Here is a 26,970-nt window from a genome sequence, read left to right on the forward strand (position 1 = left end):
TACCGTACGACTTCGGCCATTGTGTGAACATTTACATACGCGTTCACCAGAGTCATTACGTGTTCCACGGCCGCAGAGGGCTTTGTGCGAGATAATTAACCCATTAGCCGCCTTATAACCTCACGATAGACACTTCAGATGATAGTTGGAGCTAATGTACTCCCGCCTCAGTGCGCCAGAGAGACGGCGTGTGCGACACAAAGGAACTGATGGACCCTGCAGCAGAACTGGCCGTTACAAGATCCCTTCCTGATGTGCTCTCGGTGAAAGTGGAGGGGCACTCACAAGTCCTCCCGGTTCTGTTTCCTTATTTAAAATATCCTGCATGTGCAGCGGAACTTAGAGACAGAACTATGGGGACGGCTGCAGGTCGGGGGACGGAGGCGATTAAAGAGGCGAGTGTGACATTTTCTGCATCTTTTATTTTGTTGTCTTTCTCTCATCGTTGAGTTGCCAAGTGTTTCTTTTTTCTTGTCTTCTGTTATTCATAAATGCCTCTTTGAGATGTACACCTGCAACAAGAGCGTTCAATGTTGGGGCTCCAGAAAAGTGAAACGGCCAAATCGAATGTTTATCATCCAAAGTTCAAGTCCTCTTAGTTTGAAAGTCCCTCTTTGTGTTTCCATGGACTGCTGAGCTGCCATGAAAAAGATACTAACAAACTTTTTGGAGAGTTACCAAAACCAAAACCAACCAAAAGTACCAGGATATTTGAGTCACAGGAATCCCCAAGAAACCAAGGTTGGTGCAGACAGACCGTCATTCGCCTGCATTTCCACCGCGGCCCCAAAGACAAGGGGAGATCAGGCGAATCTCCGACAACAACAACAGCTGTTTGCTCCGGTCCACCAGGGGGCGATGATATTAAAGACTATACAACAACAATGACGCTATGAATATTTCGAGCAACACACAAAAAAACCAGAGGTTCCACGGGAAGAGAAGGAACTCTAAAGATGGCGGACGATCGAGGTTGCATTGTTAATGCAGCGTTTCACTCCATACAGGTCAGGGTGAGGGTTCCTAGAAGAATACATTGATTCCAACAACAAATCACCGCTACATCTTTAGAACGTCAGCGCATAGGTACCTCTACGCCACTGTTTATGTAAAATATTTAAAATAGTGGCGGGAAAATAACTTCCCATTTCTCCTGTCTGGCGCCCAACGAGCAATTTGGTCATTTTTAGTTTGCCTACGACCAAATCGTGTTGCGATCTCTCATCGTCACAACCATAGCTAAATAAATGAACAAAACAGCAAACACGGAGGAGATTCAAATCGGTGCTGCCGCTGATCGGGAAAAGAGAAAAGAGCGCTAGTTATAAAGAGTGTTGAGAAAAAAACACGGAGGTCGACTAAAGTAAGGAAACCGATTTGACGAGCGGCTGAAATGAAACGCTCCGAAACCCCAAAATGTTCCCGTACTTTCCCGAAGCACGACCCCCCCTTGCTGCTGATTCCACATACTTACAGACAGACAGGTCATGTGCTTCCTGTGCCAAAAACAAAAGGTCCTCTTCCTCGTCGATCGAGAGGAGGAGGGTAAAAGTCGACTCACGTGATTAGATTTGGTTCCGTGATGACCGGTTTTGGTGTGTGCGTCAAGTTCCCCGGGCCGAGCGCGGATGAAACCGGAACCAGGTGGCATACCCTTTGAAATAAAAGCATACAAATCATAACCTTGATCCTGAGACTGGAAAAAAACAAGTCCAATCTGTTTTTTTTTTTAAAAAGTGAACTGTCTAATCCCTAAATGACAATTGTATAACACTAATATTTCACAATGTGTTTGCTATTATGCACCATAAATGAAGGACTATTACGGATCAATGTCGACTCACAACCAGTGTCTCTCAGACATCTTAAATGTTAAATCTTTTATGGCAGTGGAAATAGTGTACGCCGCCAACTGATGTACAGATTTCAAGACTCTGGATTTGTACTTTGATGGTGGAAACCCTTTGGCCATGACTGTTGTGAGGGGCCCGAGCTCCGACCAGCAGGCGGCTGGACAAGACCCTCTTGTTGTTATTGTTTTTTCTTCAGTCGGACTGTTTTGGGATTTTCGATTGAACAAAATGTTTGGTTATATGCACAAAAAAACAAATAAAGATTAAAGGGAAAAACTATATATATCTTTTATATGGAATAATATATAGGCTTAAACTTTTGCTTTTGTGCAGTTATAAAACTTGCAATGCATTGTCTTAGAGTGTTAGCGTGTAATCCATAGTTTACAATTAGTAGCAAAAACATTAATAATAATAATAATAATAATAATAATAATAATAATAATAATATAGGATTATTACAGTGTTGTGTTTAATCATTGAAAAGAATGACACTGGATTTTAATTCAGCTATCATATTTCTTTTTTTTTTGCTCAAATGGAGAAAAAACAAAATGAATAAAGTTTCTGTTTTCCCTTTTATTTTGAAAGTTATCGCCGGACGCGTCATTTGGCGCGGCGCGAGCTTGACGCGCGTGCTTCGCGGCTTCGGTGTTGTTAAGGTGAACACGTTGAGTTTGGAGCGGAGTTGAAGAACCGGCACCGAGGGGCGGCTCTCGGCAACGACGGCGTCCGCAAACCAGGCTCCGCAGCCCGCACACGCACGACGCGCGGCTCCGGTCACATGACAGTTTAATAAGGAATAGAGAGATTCGTAAAAAGAGCAGAGTTGTCTTGGACTTGGTGCATCCGACTCCGGTAAGAAGCGGCAGCGGCAGCGGCGGCACCGAGCGGTGCTCCAGCTCCAGGGTGTTCAACACCACCAACTCAACCCGGAATAAGGACCAAGAAAGTGGGCTTGTCTCTTCTGGACATCGCCGGGTCGAGGGGCCATGTTTCCCCGCTGAGGAGGGACGCCCGGCCGGCTGTCGTCGCCCGCACGCCGCGGTAGGTGAACTATACACGGAACCCGGAGGAGGGTGGAGGGTGGAGGCGACCCCCCCCCCCCCAACCACCACCACCACCACCACCACCACCACCGGTGGCACTTCACCGTGGGAATGTATCTGCACCGGCCGGAGAAGTCGTGTGGCCGCTCGGGCTGAGCGACGCCGTCTCCACGATCTTTACGCAAGGAATTTTTTTTCCTTTCTTGAATTTAAATGTCTGAAGATCTAATTGGAGAGTGACTGATCACACGGACAGATTCTTCCTCTCCAGACCAGTCTCCCCCCCCCCCCCCCCACTCCCGTTGGGGTTCGTCGGAGGGGGCCGGAGAAAAACGCGCAGGATCCTCCGCGCCAGGGCGCGCGTCATCTCTCCACTCCTGTCCGCTGATTTATGATTTATATTTTTGAAGGAGAGGGGGTTGAAGAGAGAGGCTTTCGCGCACGCAAGGACTTGGATCCCTTGTTCTCCCCCCCCCACACACACATTTGGACACGGATACCTGTAACTTTCTCTTCCGCACATGTGGATAAAAAGAACGCGGCTCCTTTTCGTTCCGCGCGGAGACGAGGACGCGGTTTGGCCGCGCGTCAGAGCTGCTGCTCGGTGAAGCCGACACACACACACACACACACACACACACACACACACACACATCTTTCTATTGCGCATTATCCAACTTGAGACCCCCTCTCGGGAGAACTGCGCCGGGACCGTGCGGGAGTGTGGAGCCCCCCCCAACACCAGAGGGTTTATTTGATCCGCCACTGGAGCAACTGGGATTTTTGTGGAACGTCCGCGCCGCGCCGGGATCTCTACCATGTCAGGTGCACGGGATTTCAGATGGACTCTCCTCGTCTGTGTGGCGGCGCTTTCATATGGTGAGTGCCCCCCCCTCTTCCCTCTTCATCCCTCTCCATCCTCCTCTTCCTCCCTCCCTCTCTCTCTCTCTCTCTCATCCCCTCCAATTGCATTGCATAGAAAAGTAATGGTGCCAAATTCCTGCAACATGCTGCTGCAGCAGAGGTGGCTGCCATTCTGATTGGGCATGTTGTGAGATGGGCACACACACACACACACACACACACACACACACACACACACACACACTTGTGGTCCAGGCTCTTCTTGGTGTGTTTTTTCCTCCGAGGTTACTTCCAAGTTCAATTTTGAGAATCCCAGGGCCCTGTTGCAATTAAAAAAAACAAAACTTCATGAGATCAACTCCATCTCCTTTACTAATATTCTTTTTATTTTTTTAAATATTTACCACGAGGGTCTCGGTTCACATTCCTGAAGCACCCAGAGAGGCCACATGGAATACAGGTCCACGCAGGGGGGCGGATGGGATGAGACGGGGAGCCGGAACAATGTCTGTGAACATCAGGCATCAGACACGTATATACGACAACAGTCTACCGTCTATTGCGTGCTGCTCCAAGTTGTCTCTGCCGTGGTGGGCGAGCTCCTCTTCACACGACAGATTAAAAAAACCTGTCGTCTTGTCCCACATTGGCTGACAGGTGGGCGAGACAAGTGCGGCGGCCACAGAGTCCAAATCAAACATCCCGATGATGATGATGATGATGATGATTCCCTGACATGTTCCAGTGATGTAGTTGGACTCAAAAGACACTAATCCTCCTTTAATATCCAACCCCCCCCCATTGAAGCATCAGCAGCAGCACGAGGCCGAGTATGACGGGGCAACGGGTGGATTGAATGTACAGCTGAGGGGCCAAAAGGAGAAGATGCACCACACCGTGCAGTCTTTGTTTTTTTTTGCTTTTGCAGCCCTAACACTTCTCAAATTTAGACTCCAGTTTTGGGAATGAGTGTTTCGCCCGAGTGCAATCCTTCCCCCGCTCACTGCACAGCCGCCCCTCGCGTCCCTTTCAAGCGTCCTCTCTCCTGCTCTTTTGTTGTTGCACAAAATCTCCTCTCTCCTACTCACTTTCCCTAAGTCTCGCTCTCGGTTTCATTACGGCACAAAAGAAGAAGAAGAAAAAAAAGAAAACCCTGCCTACGTGTGCACCAGAAGAATATGCTCTCGCCGCTTGATGATTTCACCGAGGCTGCGTGCCGACACGCTCGCCGCAAACACTCTTGCCCGCACACGGGTGCTGGCTGTCGAGCGCCTGTGGTCAGGGACGGCCCACCTTAACTTGGACAAGCGGCGGGCGCCGCTGTCTGAAGTAATCGCAGTAACAGATTTTGGCGCATGGCCCTTCTGCCTCCGAGGAGGAGGAGGAGGAGGAGGAGGAGGAGGAGGAGGGTCTCAGAGGCTCTGTGGCCTCCCGAGACCTCGGGGTTCCTCGCTGCACTCGTGGCCTGGCGGTTTAAAACCTCCCCCTCTGTCACACTCGTGTGCTATAAGTAAATAATTTGTGCATATTTATATATATATATATATATATATATTAGCCGCTAAGCAGACAAATCCTCCCCCCCGGGTGTGAAAAAGGCAATATCATGGCACCCCTCTGGAGGGAAAAAAACATCTCCGTAACGAAGGAGGCTCGCTCTTCTCAACCCCCTGGAATGTTCATCTTCACACACTTCATTGCTCCCGCACGTGAGGTCGTAAGCAAAGATGGAGATTCCTTTTTTCCCCGCGCGGATGATCGAATGAAAACCTCACCGGGATTTAGTCATCTCTCAGCAGTCGCTCGATCACGCCTGTAGAAGCGTCGCTACCTCAGTTTCCCTTCTACCATGGAGGTCAGAGGTCAGGTCAGCGACCCCCCCCCCCCCCCCCCCTCGCGTTTTAAGTCAAGTTCACTGATGGTTTCCGGTTTTCCAATGGTACGTTCATATTTACAACAAATGAGTCCAGAGTTGACCCAGAATCAGATCAGATATTTGAACATTTTTTTTAAAAATAATAACGCATTTTCTAAACTTTTTGTTTTCCAGAAGACAAATATTTCTAGCACGTGTACAATGATTGTATAATTGAAATCCGAACATGGCACAAGTTCAATATGCAAATCGCAAAAACCGTGCTGCCGCAATTTTTTTGGATGAAGGTAAAATGCGTCACGACAAACCAATATGAATTATGAAGGGGCAGTAGGTGATTTTTTTTGTCTGCACTGCTCGGGGTGTCAGCGGAACAAGGTCCTGAGGGGGAAACCCCCCCTGGAAAAATGCCACGTTGATGAGAGAATTATATTGTGGTCAACCTGGACAAATGGATGGAAGAGATCATGAGCAACGTAAGCAACGGTCCTGATTATCAAATACCTCTGATTCGCTCGGGGGGGGGGGCTGCAATCTGCAGTCAGGTGCACGCCCACGGCCCTGGGAGCGGCGCCGTTTGTCCAGTCACGATTTCTATGTAGCTGGCACTTTTCCCGGCGCCGGCCGACCGCTGAGCGCAGACAAAGTGGCAGTGTGACCCAGTCTCGCGCTCGCGCGTCCTGGCCCCCTAATTGATTCACATGCGGTGCGACGAGGCCTCGGCCCGTGCTGCTGTTTGTTCTGGGGTTCTGGAAGAGCTCCTCGTGTCGTCCGTGCTCTTTTTGTGTGGCGAAAAAGCCGCTGCTCCTGCATTTACGCAGCACAATTCCCGCGCTGCCGCTTTCCATACGCGCCGGACACCATGCGCCTGCAGGCGGGACGCCGTCGCCGCTCAGTTACTCCCGCTTTTGTTTCCTCACTGTGCTGACGTCAACATCCGGCATTGTACCTGCCACTTATGTGTATTTGGGTTTGTACGCGTCTGTAAAAGCATGCGGCCTTTCACATTCAGCCTCGCAGCTGCAGGGGAGAGGCTGAATTTTTTCCCGGAAGCACTTCCTGTCTGCATCAGATAATGGCGAACTGTGGCATTGTTTTTTGCAAGTTGATTTTTTTGTGTTCGTTGTTGTGATTTCCAGTGACAGATGGACTCAAGGCTAAAACCAATCTGCGCCCTCCGAACAGCAGGGCGCCCGCCGAGCGCACGACAGAACAATAAGGAAAATAAAATTAAGCTGTTGCTGTTAAGACGTCGATTCGCTCGCCCGCCTCGTTCTTCAATCGCCCATTTTCCACGTGGACTCCCGTCGACTTGGCGGTTTGAATTCATTTTCTGGAGTTAACTGCAAAAGGCTGGATATTTTTTTTTTTGTCTTTGTTGTTTAAATAATAAATAAATCAACAAAAGGGTCTTTGGAATCTCTTTGAGGGCGACAGCTGTGCGCTCGAATCCCTCCGATGCCCCGAGGTCGCGCTGCCGAGCCATTGTGGTCGTGTGCGTGCGAGCGGATTCTGAGGACGTTGTCCTTCATCGGCGGTGAAAGGAACCTTTTGTGCGGCGCTGGTTCCCTTGAGATGTTGCGTGATGGGCAAAGGCCTCTGCTGAGGGCTTCAAGGCTTACACTGAAAGGAGTGCACTATTTTCTTCAAAGTGCATTGCCCCCCCCCCCCCCCCACCTTCCCTTGTGCTCGGCGGTCGGGAATCTTGCACATCTTTTGAATGGTGAAAAAGCGTGCGTGTCTTTTTGCCAGAGGTGAACGGTTTCAGTAGCAATCAATTTACCTCGTTGAATAAAACCCCCAGTCCGTTCTCCGCCAACTACAAGGATCTGATTCTTGAAAGCAAAGATCACGGTACAGTAAATATAACATGCATTATAGATTCTTCAGTTCGCGCTTTCTTAGGCTTGAGACGACCAACTCTTCGCGCGCAGCATTTTTAAAAAAAATAATAATAATTTCGTCTGCAAAAAACATGTTCATAATTCAAAGGCTCTTCGCATCGCAAACACTTGATCCGGAATAGTATGGCTGTGTAACGGCCACACAACTCTTCCTAATCCATACAGTGCATGCGGCCCATCTGCTTCTTTCCTTGCAAAATTAATCAGCGTGAGAGCCGCCACCGTCTTTCCGTTTCTCTCCAGAAATTAATGTAAATTAATCTCTGTCTGAAATAATCCAAGCGAGGGATGGCGTCGCAGGGATGGCGTCGCACGGCAGTAGTTAGGCTGCACATGCTAACTGTTCAGAGAAGCGGGAGGTCGTCGGCGTTTGTACGTAAAGATGACTGGATTTACTCTTTGTTGCGTTACTTCCTTGTGTTGAGAAAATTGGATGCAGCCGAATCGGGAACGAGGAGATCGTGATTTCCGGTTCGTTACACAGATCAACAAGTGGTCAGTGCATGGTGTCCGCAAAAAACCTGCCTATCTCCGGTCTCTGATGGTGTATTTAACTCTCTCAGAATAATAGACCTGCAACAATTAATCGATTAGTAATCGACTACTCAAGTAATGGCCAACTATTTTGATAATCCCTTAAGATTAGGTACACCCACTCGTGTCACGTGTCAAACTGTAAGGGCTGGTGGAAACAGTAAAATAAAACCATCGGGTACAGTGGGTGTAAGTCCTCCTGCTCAACATATCAGCTGGATTTCCCTGTGGACCGTTCGCCTCCGTATGAAGGATTCCTGTGTGATCAGCGCAGTGGAACCTGAAGAAATGTGAATATATATATATATATATATATATATATATATATATATATATATATATATATATATATTTATTTTTTTTCTTCTTAGTTTTCAGCGAATCTTGCAGTTTCTCTCTTCCCCACACTGATTTCCCAGTGCTACCAATCTGCTAAAGGACTCAATTCTTTCTCTCGGCCCCAGCATGGTTTTTCAGCTGCGGTTGTCTGGTTTCCTCAAAGCGCCGGAGCTTTTCTCATCGTCAGCGCCGCAGGAGGGGCAGTGTATGGAGGGAAATTAGAGCCCAAAGATGAGGGTTACAAATGTGCACAATGATTTGTGGGTAGCTGAGCGTGTTGAAAACTACACACAAACACGAAGTATATCTATATATATATCTGCACACGTTTCACAAATGCAAACATCACAAACTGATGTAATATGAATGTTTCTTACGTACAGATTCTTGGTGCACAGGTGTAGTTAATCAATGTTCGCTTTTCAAATAGCTTCCTGTGGTTACAAATGTCCCAAAAAACATCGGTGACATCATTTGTAGAAAGTTACAGATTGTTAAAGGCGTGTGTGAGTACCCCGGAGTTACGCATAAAACCATTGTACGCATTTGTAACTCTTTCATTTTTGCTTGTAGATCATGTGACGCACACTTGTGCACCATCTTGAGTCTATTCTCTCTCCGTAGCGGTCGGTGTGTTTGAAGAAGCCGCGTGATTTATTGTCTCCGGTGTTTGACTTTGACAATCGCTCCCTACGGGAAGGCAGCCGGGGACATTTTTTCTAATGTCGTGTCAAATCATGTCATGCGGAGCCGTATTGTAAATACAAGCTGCAGACTCGCAAATCTCCCCTCCAGTCTCCGCGCGGTAATTACAAGCAGGACATGCGGCGTCTCCCATTAAGGAATAACACACTGTAGAAGTGTCAACACAGTCCTGCAAACACTGCACTGAATCAGCCGACTGTGTCGCTCGGAGTCAGTCACACCAGCCGACTCGCAAGAAAGAGCAAATACTTGCACTGTGATGTGTTTTTAGTTTGAGGGTTTATTTGAAATGATGAATTCAATTTTGTTTGAACGTGAGCGTCTCAATGAGATTTTATCCCACTTCCCATTTCCAGAAATGAATGCGACATCAGAGGGAGGTCTTCTGTCGGCAGAAAAAATACGGAGGAGAAAAATGGAGGATCATGATACTGTTTTGCTCATCGTTGACACTTTTTAACCGTATCCAGTTTTCTGTCAGTCTGTCACCATGATAAAAAAGAAGAAGCTTAAAGCTGTTCCAAGAAATTTGGTGGCAAACGACTTAAGATAAGATAAGATCAACCTTTATCCGTCCCACAGTGGGGAAATTTGGGCACGGCAGCAGCAAAGTGGACAGAAGAATGTAGAAGGAAAATTTTAAAAAGCAATTGGTATGTACAAAATATAACAGAAAATATAAAAACATATATAAATACTATAAACAGATCAGGAGCAATAGCTACACATGAAGAATAAATATAAATATTGCACAGTTTGTTATTGCACTTTAAATGTACCTGTGAATTATTTTGAACTCAAACCCTACGTTGATATGAACATTTTTCCGTATCATCTGATGTCAAATGATAAGTGACATCAGAAAGAGGCCACAAGGAAGTCATGAAATTAGCTCATGCACAGTTAGAAAAAATTGCATTTTCTCTGCATCCTATTGGACTAGGGACAAAGCCGAAAGCTCATATGGACGGAAAAATAGTTCCTGATCGCCCGGCAGGAATGAGGTCATGGTGGCGTCATGACTTGGACCTTTCTGCTGTGATCTTCTCTTTGTCCCGGTGCACCTGCCTCCAGCAGCCGTCAGCCGCTGCTGTTAATCTGCCGAACATGACGAGATGTCAACGTTTTGCCCGTCTCCTCCGCCCTGAGTGACGGGTGCCCCCCACGTTGTTTGTTCGAGCGTACCCAACAGAAGACTCTGGGCTCTTGAGGTCGATGTAATTAAACGTTACCGGTTGTTTGGGGGGTTTCGGATCGTCTGGCGAAGACTTCAGATTTTTTTTTTTTTGTTTTGGTGTGCTGCCATTCCTGGAAGCTTCAGCGTTTAGCCTTGGGTCACACAGTCTGCTTTACTACCATTTCACGGACCTGTTGTCTGTTTACCAAACGACAAATTTCATTCATGAATTTGTTTAATCTTTACCCTGCTTATCTTTTATTATCCCGCATTAAATTTTTATTCATTTTTTCATTGCAATTTTACTCGGGCTTCCTTTTTTAAGTGAACCGTTTGGAGTTTTTCTTAATAATAAAAGCACAAATCTAAAACCCCCGAGAACGGGGAAATTGCTGCGGAAATTAGGAACGTGACGAAGACAAAGACGTCGAGTTGTGAAAGTGTCGTCGGCGTCCGTGCGGCGCTGCCAAATGCGCGGATCAGAAAACAAACGGGTTTGAAAATGAACCAATTTGTGGAGCGGAGCGCGCGCAATCAGTTCATTGTGTCGAGTTCGTCGGAGGATCAGTCAATAATGTTGTCTGGGACTTGTTGAGGGTGGAGTTTGCATATCTGCTGAACATACAGCTCCGGTCTTGGTCGTATTGATTTTTAACAGAGAGAGAAACAAAACGCTTGTGCAAATGAGGCCACCACAACATCGACTGCACTGGATTCGCCAGACTCCAGCGATCAAGTCTCCGTGGGCCTTCTGTTGTTCTGTCATGATTCATTCAAGCACGCTTATTTTTTGGTGACAACGGGGGAACTCGCCGAGCGTCATTGACAAAGACAAAACTAAGAATCCTTGGCTCTGGTCTTTGCATCAGCTTCCCTCTCTCTGCTTCCACTTCCCACCAACAAGCCATCGATTTACAGTCTTAATCCAAAACTGGGCCAAATGGAACTTTATCTTTTGCCTTTTAAATCGTTGATATTAATTAACTTTACAATTACAACAACAGCCCGTTTCCTTTTTCCTGCACATTGCACATCAGTCACAGTTGTATTTCCTTCCGGCCCCCAGGACGTCTTGTGTGTTTTCGGCTGTGAACCCCATTAAATCCCCCATAAAAAAAATCTGCTCTATCTGAATGTGGCAGAGCACAGAGGAGAGGAGGCCGAGTCGCGGCATCATCCACTCCAGATTGAAACAACAACAGTCACTGCTGCTATTTTATTTTGGGCTGATTTCCTGTTTTTGGGAATGAAACTTTTCTGAAGATGAATCAGGAGAAAGTTCTCAACATGTTGCACGAGAGCTGACCCCCCCCCCCCCCCCCCTCTTAACGTACACAATGCAGCTCGGGGTTAATCAAACTACCTACGGTCTGGCTGGCTCAAATTTTCTTGATGCACTTATTTCGGCATGATAGAATTAAATGTTCTGTCCTGACTTGACTTGGATCTGTTCAATTTTTTTTTTGTAAAATACGTGCACTGTGGTCTACGAAACATCCCTTTTCCTACCCTGGAGCGCGCTGCAATGCGCGGCGTAATCAATTATTTTGATTAGGTTACATGGGCTTCGGGAGAAAAAGGAACCCCGGCCCGTTACAATAGCCTCTGCTATGCTATATTAGGTCCAAAAGCGAAAGAAGGCTGTTTTTTATTTGTTTATTTATTTTTGGGCTGAACATCTGAACATGGGATGGAATTTGAATCATACATTTGAGTAAACATTGCTCCCTTTGCTCTCTTTGATGAATAAAAAAATAACTTGTGGCACTTAAACCTGTCTTTAAGCACTAGTGTTGAATTAGAAAGATCTCTTCTCCCTCTGCCCCCTCCTCAAAGTTTTTTCACTCCGCCCTACTTACAAATTCTGCTCGAGGAAACACTGGTGTTTTCTTTCTTTTTTAAATCTACCACGTCCACTCGGTTACTAACCCGACATCCGAGCAGCCGACAGGCCACGTAAAAATACATTTGATTCCCCCTGGACTGACTCAAAACAAGCTGGCGCTGGTCCTCGTAACCGTACCATCTCCCCGTCCAAGTAAAAAAAATTCTCATGCTGCAAAAAATGCAATAAGATCCTGTTCAGTTAGCACTAGTTTAATCTTTAAAAACCGAGGTATTACAGGGAGCCCCCGTTGGCCCCCAAGCCAAAATGAGAACTTGATTAATTTTCATGTCGGTTAATTCACTTCAAAAGATGCCAATTTGAGGATATGAAAAAAAAATTTGGTCATAATCTGTGTTGTGTTGGCAGGGGGGGGGTGTGAGAGCGCCACGTGCCTTCCTGCGTGTTGTCGCACTTTGCCTTCAAACATAATATATTGGCGGTTTCTTCCATGTTGTGTTGTTCTGTGTGCGAAACATACGCCGATTTTTCTTGCATTTGAGTCCACAGTAGTTTTCTGCCTGCCAAGTACTCACAACACTGCTGAACGCTCCGTTTGGAATATTTTCTTTTCAGGAAGAAAAAAAAAGAATTGAAGCCCCAAATTGGTTCTTTGTTGTACAAATTAAATCAAGAGTCTTGTTTATGTTTCACAGTTTTGAAAGATGAACGGTATCAGGAGTTTCTCATTGTCTGATTTCAGTATTTATTTATTTTTTTAGACAAAATATGGCGTTTCACAAATTTTGGGCCATAATGTATATCTAAAAAAACAAAATTTGAAAAATAGTGTGTGTGGAATAGCAGTTCCAGGAGGTAAAGTTTGGAAAAATCAAAAAACAAATCAGCTTGGTGTAAGGAGTGTTTGTTCCAAAACGCATTGGCGCAGATGGGAAGATTTGTTTTAGAAGCTATAAACCTCGGCTGCTGTACAAGTAATCATTGAGTCGTTGGTATTGATTAATTAGCCATCAACTGCCCACAGATAGATTAAAGTGGTTGTACCATGGGGGAGGGGAGACTCTGTTTGGTGTAAAAAAAAATAACTCGTACAAAATGTACACAACTTATTAGCTGCTGGATAGAAATATTCCCATTTTTATGATGCACTGTTAGTCTTGAATATGAGGAGAGTTGGCTTTGATTGTTGGCTGCTCCCATGAGTGAGTGTGCTCAAAGGCTTGAGGATGCACTTAAGTATCGCACCAACCATATACTGTATACAATCAACAATGCCAAAATGCGCCTTTCATCTCGCATGACTCGGTGAGGCGCGTGTCATTTTCACACGACGGGCCAAAACAGATGGGCAATCCCAGAGTGAATTGGCCCAAGAGCAGCAAAGTTCCACATTCTTTTGTATCTGCTCCCAGTGATCACGAAGCTTTGGAGCGCCAACCTCAAAGAGGCTTTCGAGTAATGAATTAGTCATCGGGATCTCCGAGGACTTGCGGGAGGAGAGTGTGGCCTAAATGCTCCAAGTTGTATCAGCGGCAGATAACGGTTCACACAATTAGGGTTTTGCATAGACTTCATTAATCTAATTCTGGAGTACTTGAAATCCATTTTACTGGATGTTGGGAGGTTTTGCTTCGCATCAGACAGACTTTTGATTTGAAAGTAAAAATGTGGGGCAATTTTCTAATGGCTTGGCTTCAAAACTTGAGCGAGTTTATTTATTTATGCCTGTTTTTGTTTATCTATTTTTGTCGCATATTTGTGTCTCCGTTAACCAAGGAAATTACTAACAGACAAATCAGTAACCGCACTTATGAATAGTAAGAAAGTTAAAGTTTGTCCACAAAGCGCTGGGCAGATGGTTCAAAGACCGGCTACATTAAGCCAAGTAGAAGCCAAAGTTGGACCAGTACTGGCGCGATGAGATGGGCTGTTTTGCTTATGGCCAACCAGTATCATGTGAGGCCAACACTGGCCTCGTGCCTATGGAAAAAAAAGAATATATTGGCCCAGTATATTGATGGTTGGCTAGAACTGCATAGTCTTATTACTTAGTCCCATCGAGTGTTTACCTGTGAAGAGCTGAATTAATCCAACAAAACCCGCTGCCGAGTGATCGCTCGCCGCAGTTAATACTCCCACATAGTCAATGTTCAAGGATCTGGAAGCTCTTTATAATGGCCCTGTCAACAGTCTCATCACAGCAAGCTTTGCAAAAACTAAGTATTGTACCTAAAATCACAATGGAGTGGAATTAGCTCCTCTCACATAATTTTCTTTTGCATAATTGCTATAGATAGTTGTTGAACAGACTGCAACAAAAGAGCCACTCTGATCAAGGTGCAGGCGATCTGCAACCATATGAAATACCATTATGCCACTTTCTGTAGGGTTCATGGTCAAGTCTTTTCTTACATTTTCAGATTGAATCTGCTTATTTTTGCAAGATAGACGATATATGTGAAGATTTGAGATGGTCTGTAGGATAGCCCATAGTTTATACCATGGTTTATACCTTAACTTGGCCTGGGTGTTGGGGGCTTAGTCAAATTTAATCGATTTGTCAACTCCCTCTGCAAATAATGATCCATTATAAAATCATATTACATATAGACATATTACGCTCATATTCAGGAGCTCCCCCCTTTCCCATACAGGAGCCAATCACTAATCTGCATATAGTACTCCTTATTAAGCGCTTTGCAGCTGCCGCCAGATGCAGAAATGCAACCGCCTCCAGAATCAGGGTAATGATTGCCAAACGGCTGGATCATTAGGCACATTACACCAGATGTCCAGACCAAGAGTCTTCTGATTAATTGACCTGTTGCACACAGAGCGGGAAAACGCTGCGCTGTTCTTGGGGTCTGGCTGCATGAACACTGCTCAGACCTGAGCTCTTGTTTGAGGCCGTGTTTTCACGGTGGCGATCAATAACACCTGCTGACAAACACAGGAAGGAAATCATGGCTCAGTTTCTGATCGTTGTTGATTAAGATAACTGTGAAGCTGAAATAAGGGGGGTTTTATAAACGGGCCCTTCTGCAAAAAGTCTGGTGCATAGACGTTATGAAATTCAAAAGTTAAAAGGAAAACTGAAGCAGGCTACACCCAAATGCTCCATCAGATGTATGCTGTGCAGTTGTGGCAAATGATTTTTCAAATAACTGCTTTCTCCAGTTTTGATTACTATCGTGAGCTGGCAGATTATAGGCGTCCCATTGTTTCCAGTGAGCGAGAGCAGCAAGTTCTTGGAAATCCTCGACAAGGTGACAAACACCTGCTGTTCTCTCTTCATGTTTTTAGATGCCTCGTTTTCTGCCTGTCAAGGTTCTTTAGATCGGTACAGACAATGTGGTTTCCGGGGTCCACTTGGGATTTCAAATTGCTTTTTTTCGCAAATTGGAAAAATTAGTTGATTTGCAATTGGATGTTGGTTTGTGGGTTCGGAGCTGAGTCGGAAACAGGGTTTGTTACTAAGTGGTTTGTGGTTTGGCCAGTAATGTATTGAACATGCACAAACACAGACCCACTATCTTTGTGAGGGCACTCATTGATGTCATACGTTCCCTATCCCTACCCCTAACCCTTCTTGACCAGTGGTTTATACCAACCCTAACCATTCACCTTTGATACCCAAACCTAACCGTCTCGGCCATGGGAGTGCATCCCACCCTGGTGCTTGAACACTTAAGGATTCTATTCCCTTGAGCGATGGATTATGGTAACCTGTACCAACCAACGTTGGCGCCTAATCTCAACCAGTCCTCACAGAACGGCAATCAAACTCAATCATGCCTTGCCTTTGGCTCCCTTCTCCAAACCATGTAGCCGTTGGTTTGCATGGGGAGAGTCATCGTGATAGATTCTTAACCCCCAACCCATATTCTACCCCTAACCCTGAACCTCCAAACCCTTAGACAGTCCTCAAAGGGTTTGTCAGAAAGTGAGGACCGGCCAGAATGTCCTCACTGTCACAAAATGTCCTCACTTTGTAAGGTCTAATAGTCAAACTGGTCCTTTCAAAGATGGTACAAATTCACATATGCATGCAAAGCGAAAAGCAAAGCTCTTTTTGCTCTGTTTGTTGAATATGGAGCAAACTATGTGCAGCCCAACATTCAAACTGATGAGATGGTTGTACTTTTATTTCCTACAATGAAACTTGGGGGTGGGTACGAACTGACCCTAATCTGTTCTCTGTTCATTCATTCATCTGCCTGTCCGTCTGTTACACAGAATTTTAAAAAATTGCGCCGATTGGCCTTAGGTGGGTGGCTGAGCATATGTTTGTATGTCATGCATCTTTGACGCCACAGATTGCAGTTCAGGAAAATGACATGTCTGAAGACTGCAAACAGGACGCCACAGTCTTTCCTCCCTTTTCTGCCTCTATCTAACATTTGGGAAGACAGTACCTTCTCACTCGCCACAAGACTCACTGATCATCTGGGGAGAATATATTGTGCTTTTTTCTCCATTACTTGTCTCATAAATTCGGATTTTGTGCAGTTGTTGTTTTTAAGATTACGGGTAGTGCGAGTATTGATTCTTTAAAAAGATAATTTCGTCATTGTCGTCCTTGTCTGGTTTTTAACCTTCTGGCAGTGTGATATTGCAACTGGCTATTTGCTGGTGATGTGAAGTGATCCGAGCGAATATCACAAGGAGCGAGATTGAAGCTATGAATCATCAGTTTTTTAATGGAAATGCGAATGTAACTTTCTGTTTGTCTATCCACACCCGCAACAAGGGCAGGGGTACGAGGTCCAATCAAAGCTTTCGGCTGCTGTGACTTGGCAGAGGAGGAGGTATAATATCAGGGATGACCCCTGCTGTTGGGATAATGCTGATGGGTACAACGATGTATTTGCACCCTTGGAGTCCGGTATAAAGGGCTAAAAGCCTGCTGTGCTTTCTGGTGCCTGAAAATTAATTACTGGCAAAGTGTCAAAGTCTGCGGCATGTTCCCCGCTGACCTCTCATGGTTGGAGAGGTTGTCAGTCGTCAGCGCTGCGTTCGGCTTCGTGCCGAAAGAGAAAAGGAAAAAACATATTCCGGGAAAATCTAAATGCTTATGACTGCGAGAGCAAGTACTTTCTTTTTCGGAAAGTACATTCATAAGCGGGTTTCATACGGGAACTCAGGAAAATGTCCTGAAAATTGGGTTTGGATCGGACATGATGATAATTCCACTACGGAAAGTTGTATGTTTACAGTCATCAATACGTCCAATCGCTCGCTGTGAATGTTCTGGAGATTTTCTTGCACTATTCTAACACATTGGCTCACTTTTTTCCAGAAATTCTACTAGGGGGGCTGGCGGGAAAAGTCCTGGGAAAGGACGGGAATTCGGTGCATGTCTGAAAAGCAGGTATAGTTAAACATGCTGATTTACGAGTTGAGTTTTTTTTGGACGTGACAAAGGTTGCAAGACGCTGTTCAGAACCGTGAGACCTATGACATATGAATAAATATGTTGAACAGACGTTTGCTATAGTTCAATTTTTGAGTAAACTCAGCACCGTTTGTTAAAATGTTACTTATCATACAAAGATCCCTGGGCTCTCTGATGGAATGGATTGGTTCGCCTGTGTACACCCTCCTCCTCGGCGTTCACACAGAGAAGGCCTTGTCGTTCCTGGACAGTAATAAAAACGTCCGCTCCAGAATCCGCCTGAGCGGGGGAACAGTTGACACTGTGATGAACCACTCTTATTGTTTTCTCAAGACGTGGAGACGTGATCTGACGGACGGCAATAAGTGGAGTCGAGCGTGGTCCTGAATGAAGGATGGAAGGTCGAGCTCCCTGAAACGAGCGGCGCGACCCCCCCCCTCTCCTGGGAAATCAAACACAGGGCAAACTGGGGAAGCACGTTTCGTCCGGCCCACAGATGCAGTGTGATACTCTGCCGCTGTTGAAGTAGTCATTTTTCTCTTTTTTCACTCGGCCCCCTTTTGTTCAAACACGGCAGATGTGCGCCTGTTATCCGTACAGATTGTGTGATCTGGCTGAAGCGGCCAAGTGAACGTATCATGACTTACTTTTAATGAGGATTAGAGCGGAGTGCTGCTCCATTAGCGAAAAAATTCCCAAAAGCTGCTCGCGTGTGTGTTGACAGTGCAACTGAGGTTTCGTTCAGAGAACCGGAGGGCCGGCGACTCGGAAGCCAGCGGTTTCATCACTCCAACACCGCTGGAAGTAATTGGTTTAAATAATGAAAACCAATATTTAGCTAAGTACGTCTATACACATCCCCCCAGCAGGAAATCTCTTTGGGAGTTCTCACTGTTCACCATCTGTGTCCGACCTACTCCCCGTGGAGAAGCTCCAGATTGTAAATGTTGATGCTATCTGTTTATCGTGATTTGGGAGCTCGGATATCAGGCGGCAGCATTTGAATCTGTCATTTACAGCCTGCTATTCTCATTTTATCCAATTGGACCATGATACATTTTAGTTTCATAACTTGGAATTATGCTAAAAGGGGCTTTTTCATTTTAGGGTCAGTGTTAACCCTTCTTTTTGCCCCCTTTAGTCATTGCAAACCACTGTACAAACTATGTTGCGAGTCCACACCCTTAATGAAGTCAGCCTCCTTTCCTCTAAACTTGCATGAAATATTACACTAAAGGGGAAATCCATCTTTTCCACAAATGAATGTGTGTTTGCAGGCTTTTGGTTTGCACAGATATGATATTTAAAAGTCCTACATAGCTTCCGATGGCTCCAGAGGGAGGGAAGTCTGATACTAGGAGTTGCGTCACTTGAGTCGGCATCAGTTGCGGCTTTATTTGAAAAAGAAAGTGTGGATCTGGAACGATGTGTAACTTACCACACATTTACCAACATTGCTGAACCTTCAGAAAAATCAGAACAAACCCTCAAGAGTTAAAACTGTCCAGCAACTGAGTTGGCGACGAGCGGAGATGTGTCACGGTCGGACTGATTGAACTGGGCGTTTTGTCGCAGCGGTTGACTGATGGATCCTGTTTGGAAACCTTTTGAATCCTGGTGATTTAAAAGACCCACAGAACAAGTGGAACTGTTGGACAAACACCAGGCCGCACCTGGACCATCACCTGAAGAGTCGAGTTCACCCGGTCTGACTAATTTCCTAGAGGAAACCTAGAGCACAGTTCTCGATGTTGGCAATTCTGTTGACCCGGAGGAAGACCATACCTCCTACTGTCAACCCCCCCCCCCCCCCCCCCCCCCCCCCCCCCCCCCCCCCCCACAGTGCTGGGAGTGAGGATCCCCACCAATAAACACTTACTTGAGCTTCTTGATCCATCTTGCCCATTACCCGTAGCCACTCCCGCTGAGAACTGGAGTGTCCCCGATCTCTACCGCCCAGATTTCATCGCTGTAAAGATTATTTGAATGGACACGTTCATCGGTTACACTTAAACAGAGTTGTCCGTCGCCGGAATCTGGTCTTCAGGGGGACGTTTTGCACGGGCTAATCCAGGCCAAACAGTCGGATTGGCATGTCAGGATATTAACCACGATGTTGTCGGTAGAATATAAAATCCCATTTTCTCAGCCCGGCCACTAATCTTTTGGCCCATTTTGCCGATGCGGGAAATAATAAAGCCCCGCTTGACTCGTCTTATGTTTTTGATATTAAAAAAAAACACGTTTCTTGAACGAGCACCAGCATCCGACTGCTGCCTGGCAACGTCCGCGCAGACGCGCGTGTTCGTGTTTTTTTTTGCCAAGAGTGTGCGTTCTTAGGGGGTTGGTGTTTCCAGAAGGGGGGGCGGCGTCGCCAGGAGCGCGGCGTCGGGACGCGACTTTGCCGCGGAACCCTTTGGATGAGTGATGGCACGCTGTCGTCGATCGAATGAACAGGGGGTTTCTTATGATGGCATCTTATGATGATGACACCTCTCTGAAATGACATGTATTTATTTTAACTGCTAATTGGAAAATACATTCATATCAAAAACAAAGCGTGTGGATAAGTGATGCACAGTTTGATGGGACCTCTTCCCACACACTTATAAATAAATGATCTTATCATGTTTATTAGCCGCTAATCGGTGCACCTGGATTCGTGGCAGCCACGTTTTTATTACCTCCCACGGGTCCCATAACTCTCTTCTGTGAGACGCATGATGGGATTCATCAGGTGGCAGCTTTCAGGACGATCCGCGGAGGGATAATATTTAGAGAGTCAGATCCGTCTCAAGGAGTACAGTGTGATGTGCTTGAGGCTTTTCCCCACTGAAAATAATCTTTCAGCAAGTGCTCGAGTGTAAAAAAAATCTCTGCGGCTGTGTGTTTGATCAAAGGCGGTAAAGTTTGGGGAAGGTATTCATTTTCAAAAACCAAAGTTTCACATTCATCTTTGAAATAATAATTTTAAAAAAATGATGATGGGTCAAAATATCAAAAAGTGCCCCATTATGAGCTCGAGCTATAACTGGACAGAAACACTTTCACAGACGTAGCGGTATCAGCGCTTATGTTTACCGATATGAAATATGTTATTGACCAGAATTAACAATACAGGAAAAAAAAAATCGCATTCATGTTTAGAATTGACATGAAATGAATAATGTGTATTTTGCTTAATTCAAGTTCTATATATTTGGTTGTTTGTGTGTTTTCTTTTTATTTATAGTTATTCATGATGAAGTTTATGGTTAAACTAAAATATCAAGCCTCAATTCCATGTCTTTGTCATGAGGGTTTGATAACAACATCTTGGGAATCATTGACAAAAAAAAAATTAAAAACAAATGAATCTTGTAATACCCTAATATCGATATCTGTAGGGCTACAACTAAGGATAATTTCTCTTATCGATTAATCTGTCGATTATTTTCTCGATTAATCCATCAGATGTTTGGTTCATAAAATGGTGAAAAATGTCGATTGCGTTTTGTTTTGTCCACGCACCAAACATATTTAGTTTGAAAACCGCTTCCATATTTTCTTTCATCATGGGCCGAGTTTTACACAAAGACACATTTCATGTTACAAGTCGACTCTCGTTGCAGACTTCTTGTTTCCCCCTCCGATCCTGTTTGCTCGTCTCTCCGAGTCAAGACGAGCGGGAATAAACCAGGCGTTTTTTCTCACTGGCGTTGCAGCATCGCCGCGCTCATGTCGGCCTCCGAGAGCGCGTCAGTTCAAACAAGTTTACACGCTCGCTCCTTTAATCTCGCCCACGATGCTGTCCTTTTTCGGCATTCTTGTTTTTATTCTTCTATCGTTCTTTTTTTTCTTTTTCTTTTTTTTTTACAATTTTTTACGGGGCATAAGGAGGATCCACTTCAAAAGTGGGATTATTTATTCATCCAACCGAAGAGTCGTGTTTTGCATTTCGAAGAAGGAAAAAAGTACAGAGAAAACGATCACAGAACAACAAAGAACGCCGCAGAAAGTTTGCTCAAAAGATGATTCATTAATGATGTCATTGTCTTATTCTTCATTCTCCTTTAAGAAAAACAAAACAAAACAGTGTGAGTGCACAGGGAGACCTTTTAGCTTTTCTTGTTGAAACCTCGCTGCTAATTCCAACTCTTCATGGGCGTCTGTGAAAGCAACTCTCCTCCTTCTCCACTTCAACTGTGAAGTGAGTGAAAGTGATGCAACGGGAGATAATCAACGGTGAAGTGTGAAGCACGAGATCAGCCACAGTGGATCATAAAAGGGCGGAGGTTGTTTCGTCCCTGGAGACCGTGTGTGTGTGTGTGTGTGTGTGTGTGTGTGTGTGTGTGTGTGTGTGTGTGTGTGTGTGTGTGTGTGTGTGTGTGTGTGTGTGTGTGTGTGTGTGTGTGTGTGTGTGTGTGTGTGTGTGTGTGTGTGTACCACATGGATTTTTGTTATTTTCCAAGTGTGTGTGTGTGTGTGTGTACCACATGGATTTTTGTTATTTTCCGTGTGTGTGTGTGTGTGTGTGTGTGTACCACATGGGTTTTTTTATTTTCCAAGTGTGTGTGTGTACCACATGGATTTTTGTTATTTTGTGTGTGTGTGTGTGTGTGTGTGTGTGTGTGTGTGTGTGTGTGTGTGTGTGTGTGTGTGTGTGTGTGTGTGTGTGTGTGTGTGTGTGTGTGTGTGTGTGTGTGTGTGTGTGTGTGTGTGTGTGTGTGTGTGTGTGTACCACATGGGTTTTCGTTATTTTCCGTGTGTGTGTGTGTGTGTGTACCACATGGGTTTTTTTATTTTCCAAGTGTGTGTGTGTGTACCACATGGATTTTTGTTATTTTCCGTGTGTGTGTGTGTGTGTGTGTGTGTGTGTGTGTGTGTGTGTGTGTGTGTGTGTGTGTGTGTGTGTGTGTGTGTGTGTGTGTGTGTGTGTGTGTGTGTGTGTGTGTGTACCACATGGATTTTTTTTATTTTCCGTGTGTGTGTGTGTCTTCCTTGATAGCCGATCACTGCTGGTTTTCACCACTTTTGGAAATTTCATTGGGTTTGAGATGGCGTCCGTGAGTGCGAATGAATGATCACGTACATGAGCAGAAGTGAAAATGTCTGCGGCTGGAAAATAAACTTCTGCTACTCGCGTGTTACTTCAGTTTGCAAAGTACGTCAAACCTGTTGGGGGGGAAACAATGTGAAATGATGGCTGACGCGAGCGCGACACTTTTTCTGTCAGTTGTTGAGTCAATACACTCAACAGTGTTTCCCCTACCATTGATTGGGAGGGCGCCCCCCCTGAAATGTCAAATTGATGTACATATCAATTTGACATGCCCCCTTTCTCTTGCCTTTTTTAAAAATCCAACACTTTGTCGTCCGATCATCGTTTCAAACGACTCCCTCGGGCTTCACCGCGGATTGCGACAAGATCGACGGCGAGTCGGGCATGTGTGAGAGGTATTTATAACCCTTTGAATTTAAAATTGGTGTCCGTGAACACAAAGACCCTTAGTCCAAGTCACCGGCCTGTACGATTTTAGCGAGGGAGAATTCTCGTGTCCATGTATTCAGGACTTTTCACTGCTCATCATAATTGTCAGACTGACTCAACATTACCACAAACAACGCTTCTACCTCTTTCTTCCGTAAGTCATTTGCGCTTCTTCGTGGTCCTTTGGTTTTTTTCTCTTTGTGGTCACATTTCGTGTTTTTTTTACGTAAAAAACATTCGAGTACGTTGTAGCGCTGCAACTAACGATTATTTTCATTTTGGATTAATCTGACGATTATCGTCTCGATTAGTTGCTCGGTCCATAAAAGGGTTTCCCCAAACCTCAAGATGATGTTTTGTTTTGTCCACACACCAAAGACCGTTAGTTAACTGTCACAGAGGAGCAAAGAAACCAGGAAATATTAACATTCAAAATCAGAAATCAGAGAATTGTCCCTTCTTTCTTTTTTAAAATGTACAGATTCATCAATTATCAAAATAATTGGTGACTAGTAGTGGATGAGTAGTTCTAATCGTTTTAACGGATTAACTGTTGCAGCTTGAGTATATTATATATGATGTCTAACGTGGACATGTGGCACGGCGGTGTGGTGGGTAACACTGTCGCCTCACAGCAAGAGGCTTTTTTGCTTTGAACCATCCAGGGCCTCTTTGTGTGGAGTTTGCATGTTCTCTACAGGTTCTCCGGCTTCCTCCCACAGTCCAAACACATGCAGATTGGGGGTCGGGTTAATTGGAAAGCTCTTAATTGACCAAAGGTTTGAACGTGAGGGTGAATGGCGGTTTGTCTCTGTATTGTTGGCCCTGTGATGAGCCTCTGGCCCAATGTCACCGGCTGCCGCCAAGACCCTGAAAGGATAAAGCGCTACAGATAACGGATGGATCGATGGATGTGTAACAGCAGTCTACGGGATGGTTCCCTCAGTGCTGCACATTTCGCCCAGTCAGTGCTTGAGATTTGCTTAATTCTACCGATGAAAATCTACGTCAAACAAAACGCTTGCGCGTGGCTGAAAATGAGATTTAATGAGCTCGTGATCAAACCTCTCCCCTGCAGTGAAATTCTGCGTTCATCCTGTTAGCTGGACATTTGGAAAGAGCGACTGGCTCAGTTACACAATCCCCCCCCCCCCCCCCCGTACCTCCCCACGCTGTTGTCCTATAGCACCGGCTCGTAATCGACCTTCAAAACCGATCCTGGAAGCGCAGGGTTTTTTTGGGGGGTTAGAAAATCCCCCCTGTATCTCCCTCTCCCTCTCATGTATGTGTTCGACACGCAAGGCTTATCATGTCATGTGACCGGCGGAGCATCTGGTAATTAACGGCGTGTTAGCAGTTGGATAATCTGCGCGCTGCACGGCTCCGGTTCAAATAGCCAAGTGCCGTAACAGTTGCCCCGCTGTAGGCTCTTCAGGGTAATGTGTTTCATAACACGATTTATTCAACGCAGCTGTGTTTTCCCGTCATGCCGGTCGCTGTCCGAGGTTTGTGCTTTTAACACCTGGAAGTTTGCAATCTCACGGTTATCACCTATCTTCAGCTAAAGTATAATTAACCAAACTTTTACGGTTAATTGAATTTAATTATTTGAACAAAAATAATCATGTGCCGCATTAGGAAGAAGAAAAAAAAGGTGCAATATCTGATATTTTCAAACTGTAGCTGCATCTAATTGTCACTAGAATAATAATTCTGGGATTAACGTGTGTTATAATGTAAATCGGGTAATATTTAGTTTATTGTCTTTTTTTTCGGTTTATTACACTTGAGTGTGCAGTTGTCATTATTGCTTGAGGGGGAAATGCACTTTTTCACATCATTTGCAATAATTGGTTCTTATCGGTGAGGTCGGAGACTCCCAAAGTGGTCTCTGACTTTTGGACCCCACCGTAATGATCAAAAAAATGTAAATAATTAATAATGGTGCCTAAATTAAATTGTACTAACCCTCAAGACCCCATTTCAATTGAAACTGAAATTGCATTCAAATCACCTGTGCGGCCTCTGTCCAATCAGGTGCCTTAATTAGAAAAAGTATTCTCCTGAGGTCCCTGTTCATGTTCAGAGGTTCCACCTCTCCATGAGGCTTTTTTACATGCAGGGGGGTCGGTATTAAATGTGTAGTAGTGCAGCTTTATTAAAATGCATCCATAGGCTTTAAAAGAACGAGATATAAAATAACTATGTAATTGCATTTTTTAATAGGCTGTCCATGGTTGACAATAATAGCAGTGGCTAGATGAATGGTCGAAGAAAAAGAAAAAGAAAAACATACCATACTTACCAGAAACATGAAGACTTTAACTCACACCAGTGTGATAAGAACGACCTCAAATTGACCTAAACCATCTTTGGGGAAATGTATTTGATGGAAAATGTAAAAAATGTAGGCGATGTATTGGGGAGCTGTTATGTCTTTATTTTGCAGCTTATGTTCCATAGCGATGGTGAAGGGGACCATTGTAAGAACCAGGGGTACGGTCGAATTGTTGCTTAGGAAGTTTCCCTAAATCTTGAAATGACCTGAAAGCATTTCGTCGGCAGCCATGATAAGAAGCTGTTCGGATTCTTTAAATGCTTTAGGAAAGGTGCTTCAAAGCTTCCTTTCCCATCTCCTTTAGCGTAGGGTTCGCCTTTCCTAAGTCCTCTGAGTCCTCCTGTACAACTTTCCTTGACCTTATGACGTTTTCCATTGACGTCCAGGAATAGTGGATGGGAAAAGGGGGGGGGAGACAACAGGAAGCTGGTCCGAGCTTATTTCGCAGGATAATATCCTTTATGTTGTTTCCTGCTCTGGGTTTCATCATAAAATCTAATGCGCTAATTAAAGTTCCCGAACTCTGTGCGATGAGCTCAGACGCACAGAATTTTTTTATTGCAGAAAAAAATCCGGAGAGAGTAGAAAAGCCACTAAAAATTATACACGTCTGGTGCCGTGTGTATCTCTCTGCTGTACAATTTGAATTCTCACCCCAAACTCTCTATTGCCTACTAATAATTTAATACGGTGTAAATTGAACAGCGGCCACTGTACTTAATAACGTTCAGTGTGTGTTGATTCTTTTAAGTGCACTGACTCACTTACACAGGTCATTTGGGGACTAATATTACTTTACATTACATTCATTTAGCTGACGCCTGTGTCCAAAGCGACTTACAATACGTGCGTTCAAACATGAAGATATTGCCCAAAAAAAAGTGCGAGAGTCATGCGAGTACACACGCATTTATCAAACGGGCATTGAATTTAAAGACTTATGGACGAAGGTGCAGTCTGCGACGGAACGTTTGGAGGGTTTCTGCTGACCTGATGTCAATGGGGAGCTCGTTCCACCATTGTGGAGCAAACAGACATTAACAACATTAAATTGAAAAAAAATGGCGAAATGGCTAATGTAATAACTTTGCACGGCAAAAATATAGTCATTTCTTATGGGTAGAATGATGAATATCATTGGTCTATTTCAAGTTATGTGTACATAGATTACAGATTAAAATTATGTACACAAGTAACATCGAATACTGGTTGCATTGATTGAGATGGAAAGAGCCTGCACACATTCCTGCGTGGCTTTGAACAAGCGTATCCTCCTAATATGAAAAGATGTATCTGATGCTCCGATACTGATACAAACTACAGCAAATAATCTGTCATCGACTATAGCATTACGACATGGTATTTATTCTATTTCATGCAATGTCCTGCGCATCGCCGAAGGCAGTTGAACCTCTCGTTAATACAGGATTCTTGTGAAGTTTCAACAAAGGACATTTGTGGTGGCCTTGCTCCAGACGGTAAGAAAGGAACGCAGTCAAGTCGCAAGGACCCATTGAATTGGCTGCCGTCGAGTCGATCCTCTGCTGCTCTGTTCCGTTGAGCTAGAGTTGTACACTTGCGCTTTTGCGTTGACATTACCGTTGAGGCAGCCATGATATA

General features: G+C 44.8%; 1 protein-coding gene across 1 annotated transcript in view; it reads left to right on the forward strand.

Moving 5' to 3' along the window:
* Positions 1-2,512: 2,512 nt before the first annotated feature.
* The window catches only part of tmem132e (transmembrane protein 132E), a 306,684-nt gene continuing 282,226 nt past the window's right edge, over positions 2,513-26,970 (forward strand). Inside the window, exon 1 of the mRNA XM_035626576.2 lies at positions 2,513-3,781. Coding sequence (XP_035482469.2) covers positions 3,721-3,781 — 61 coding nt within the window. The 5' untranslated portion in view covers positions 2,513-3,720. The remainder of the gene's footprint in view (positions 3,782-26,970) is intronic.

Source organism: Scophthalmus maximus, chromosome 2, assembly GCF_022379125.1.
Source record: "Scophthalmus maximus strain ysfricsl-2021 chromosome 2, ASM2237912v1, whole genome shotgun sequence".
In the NCBI taxonomy this organism is placed as follows: Eukaryota; Metazoa; Chordata; class Actinopteri; order Pleuronectiformes; family Scophthalmidae; genus Scophthalmus; species Scophthalmus maximus.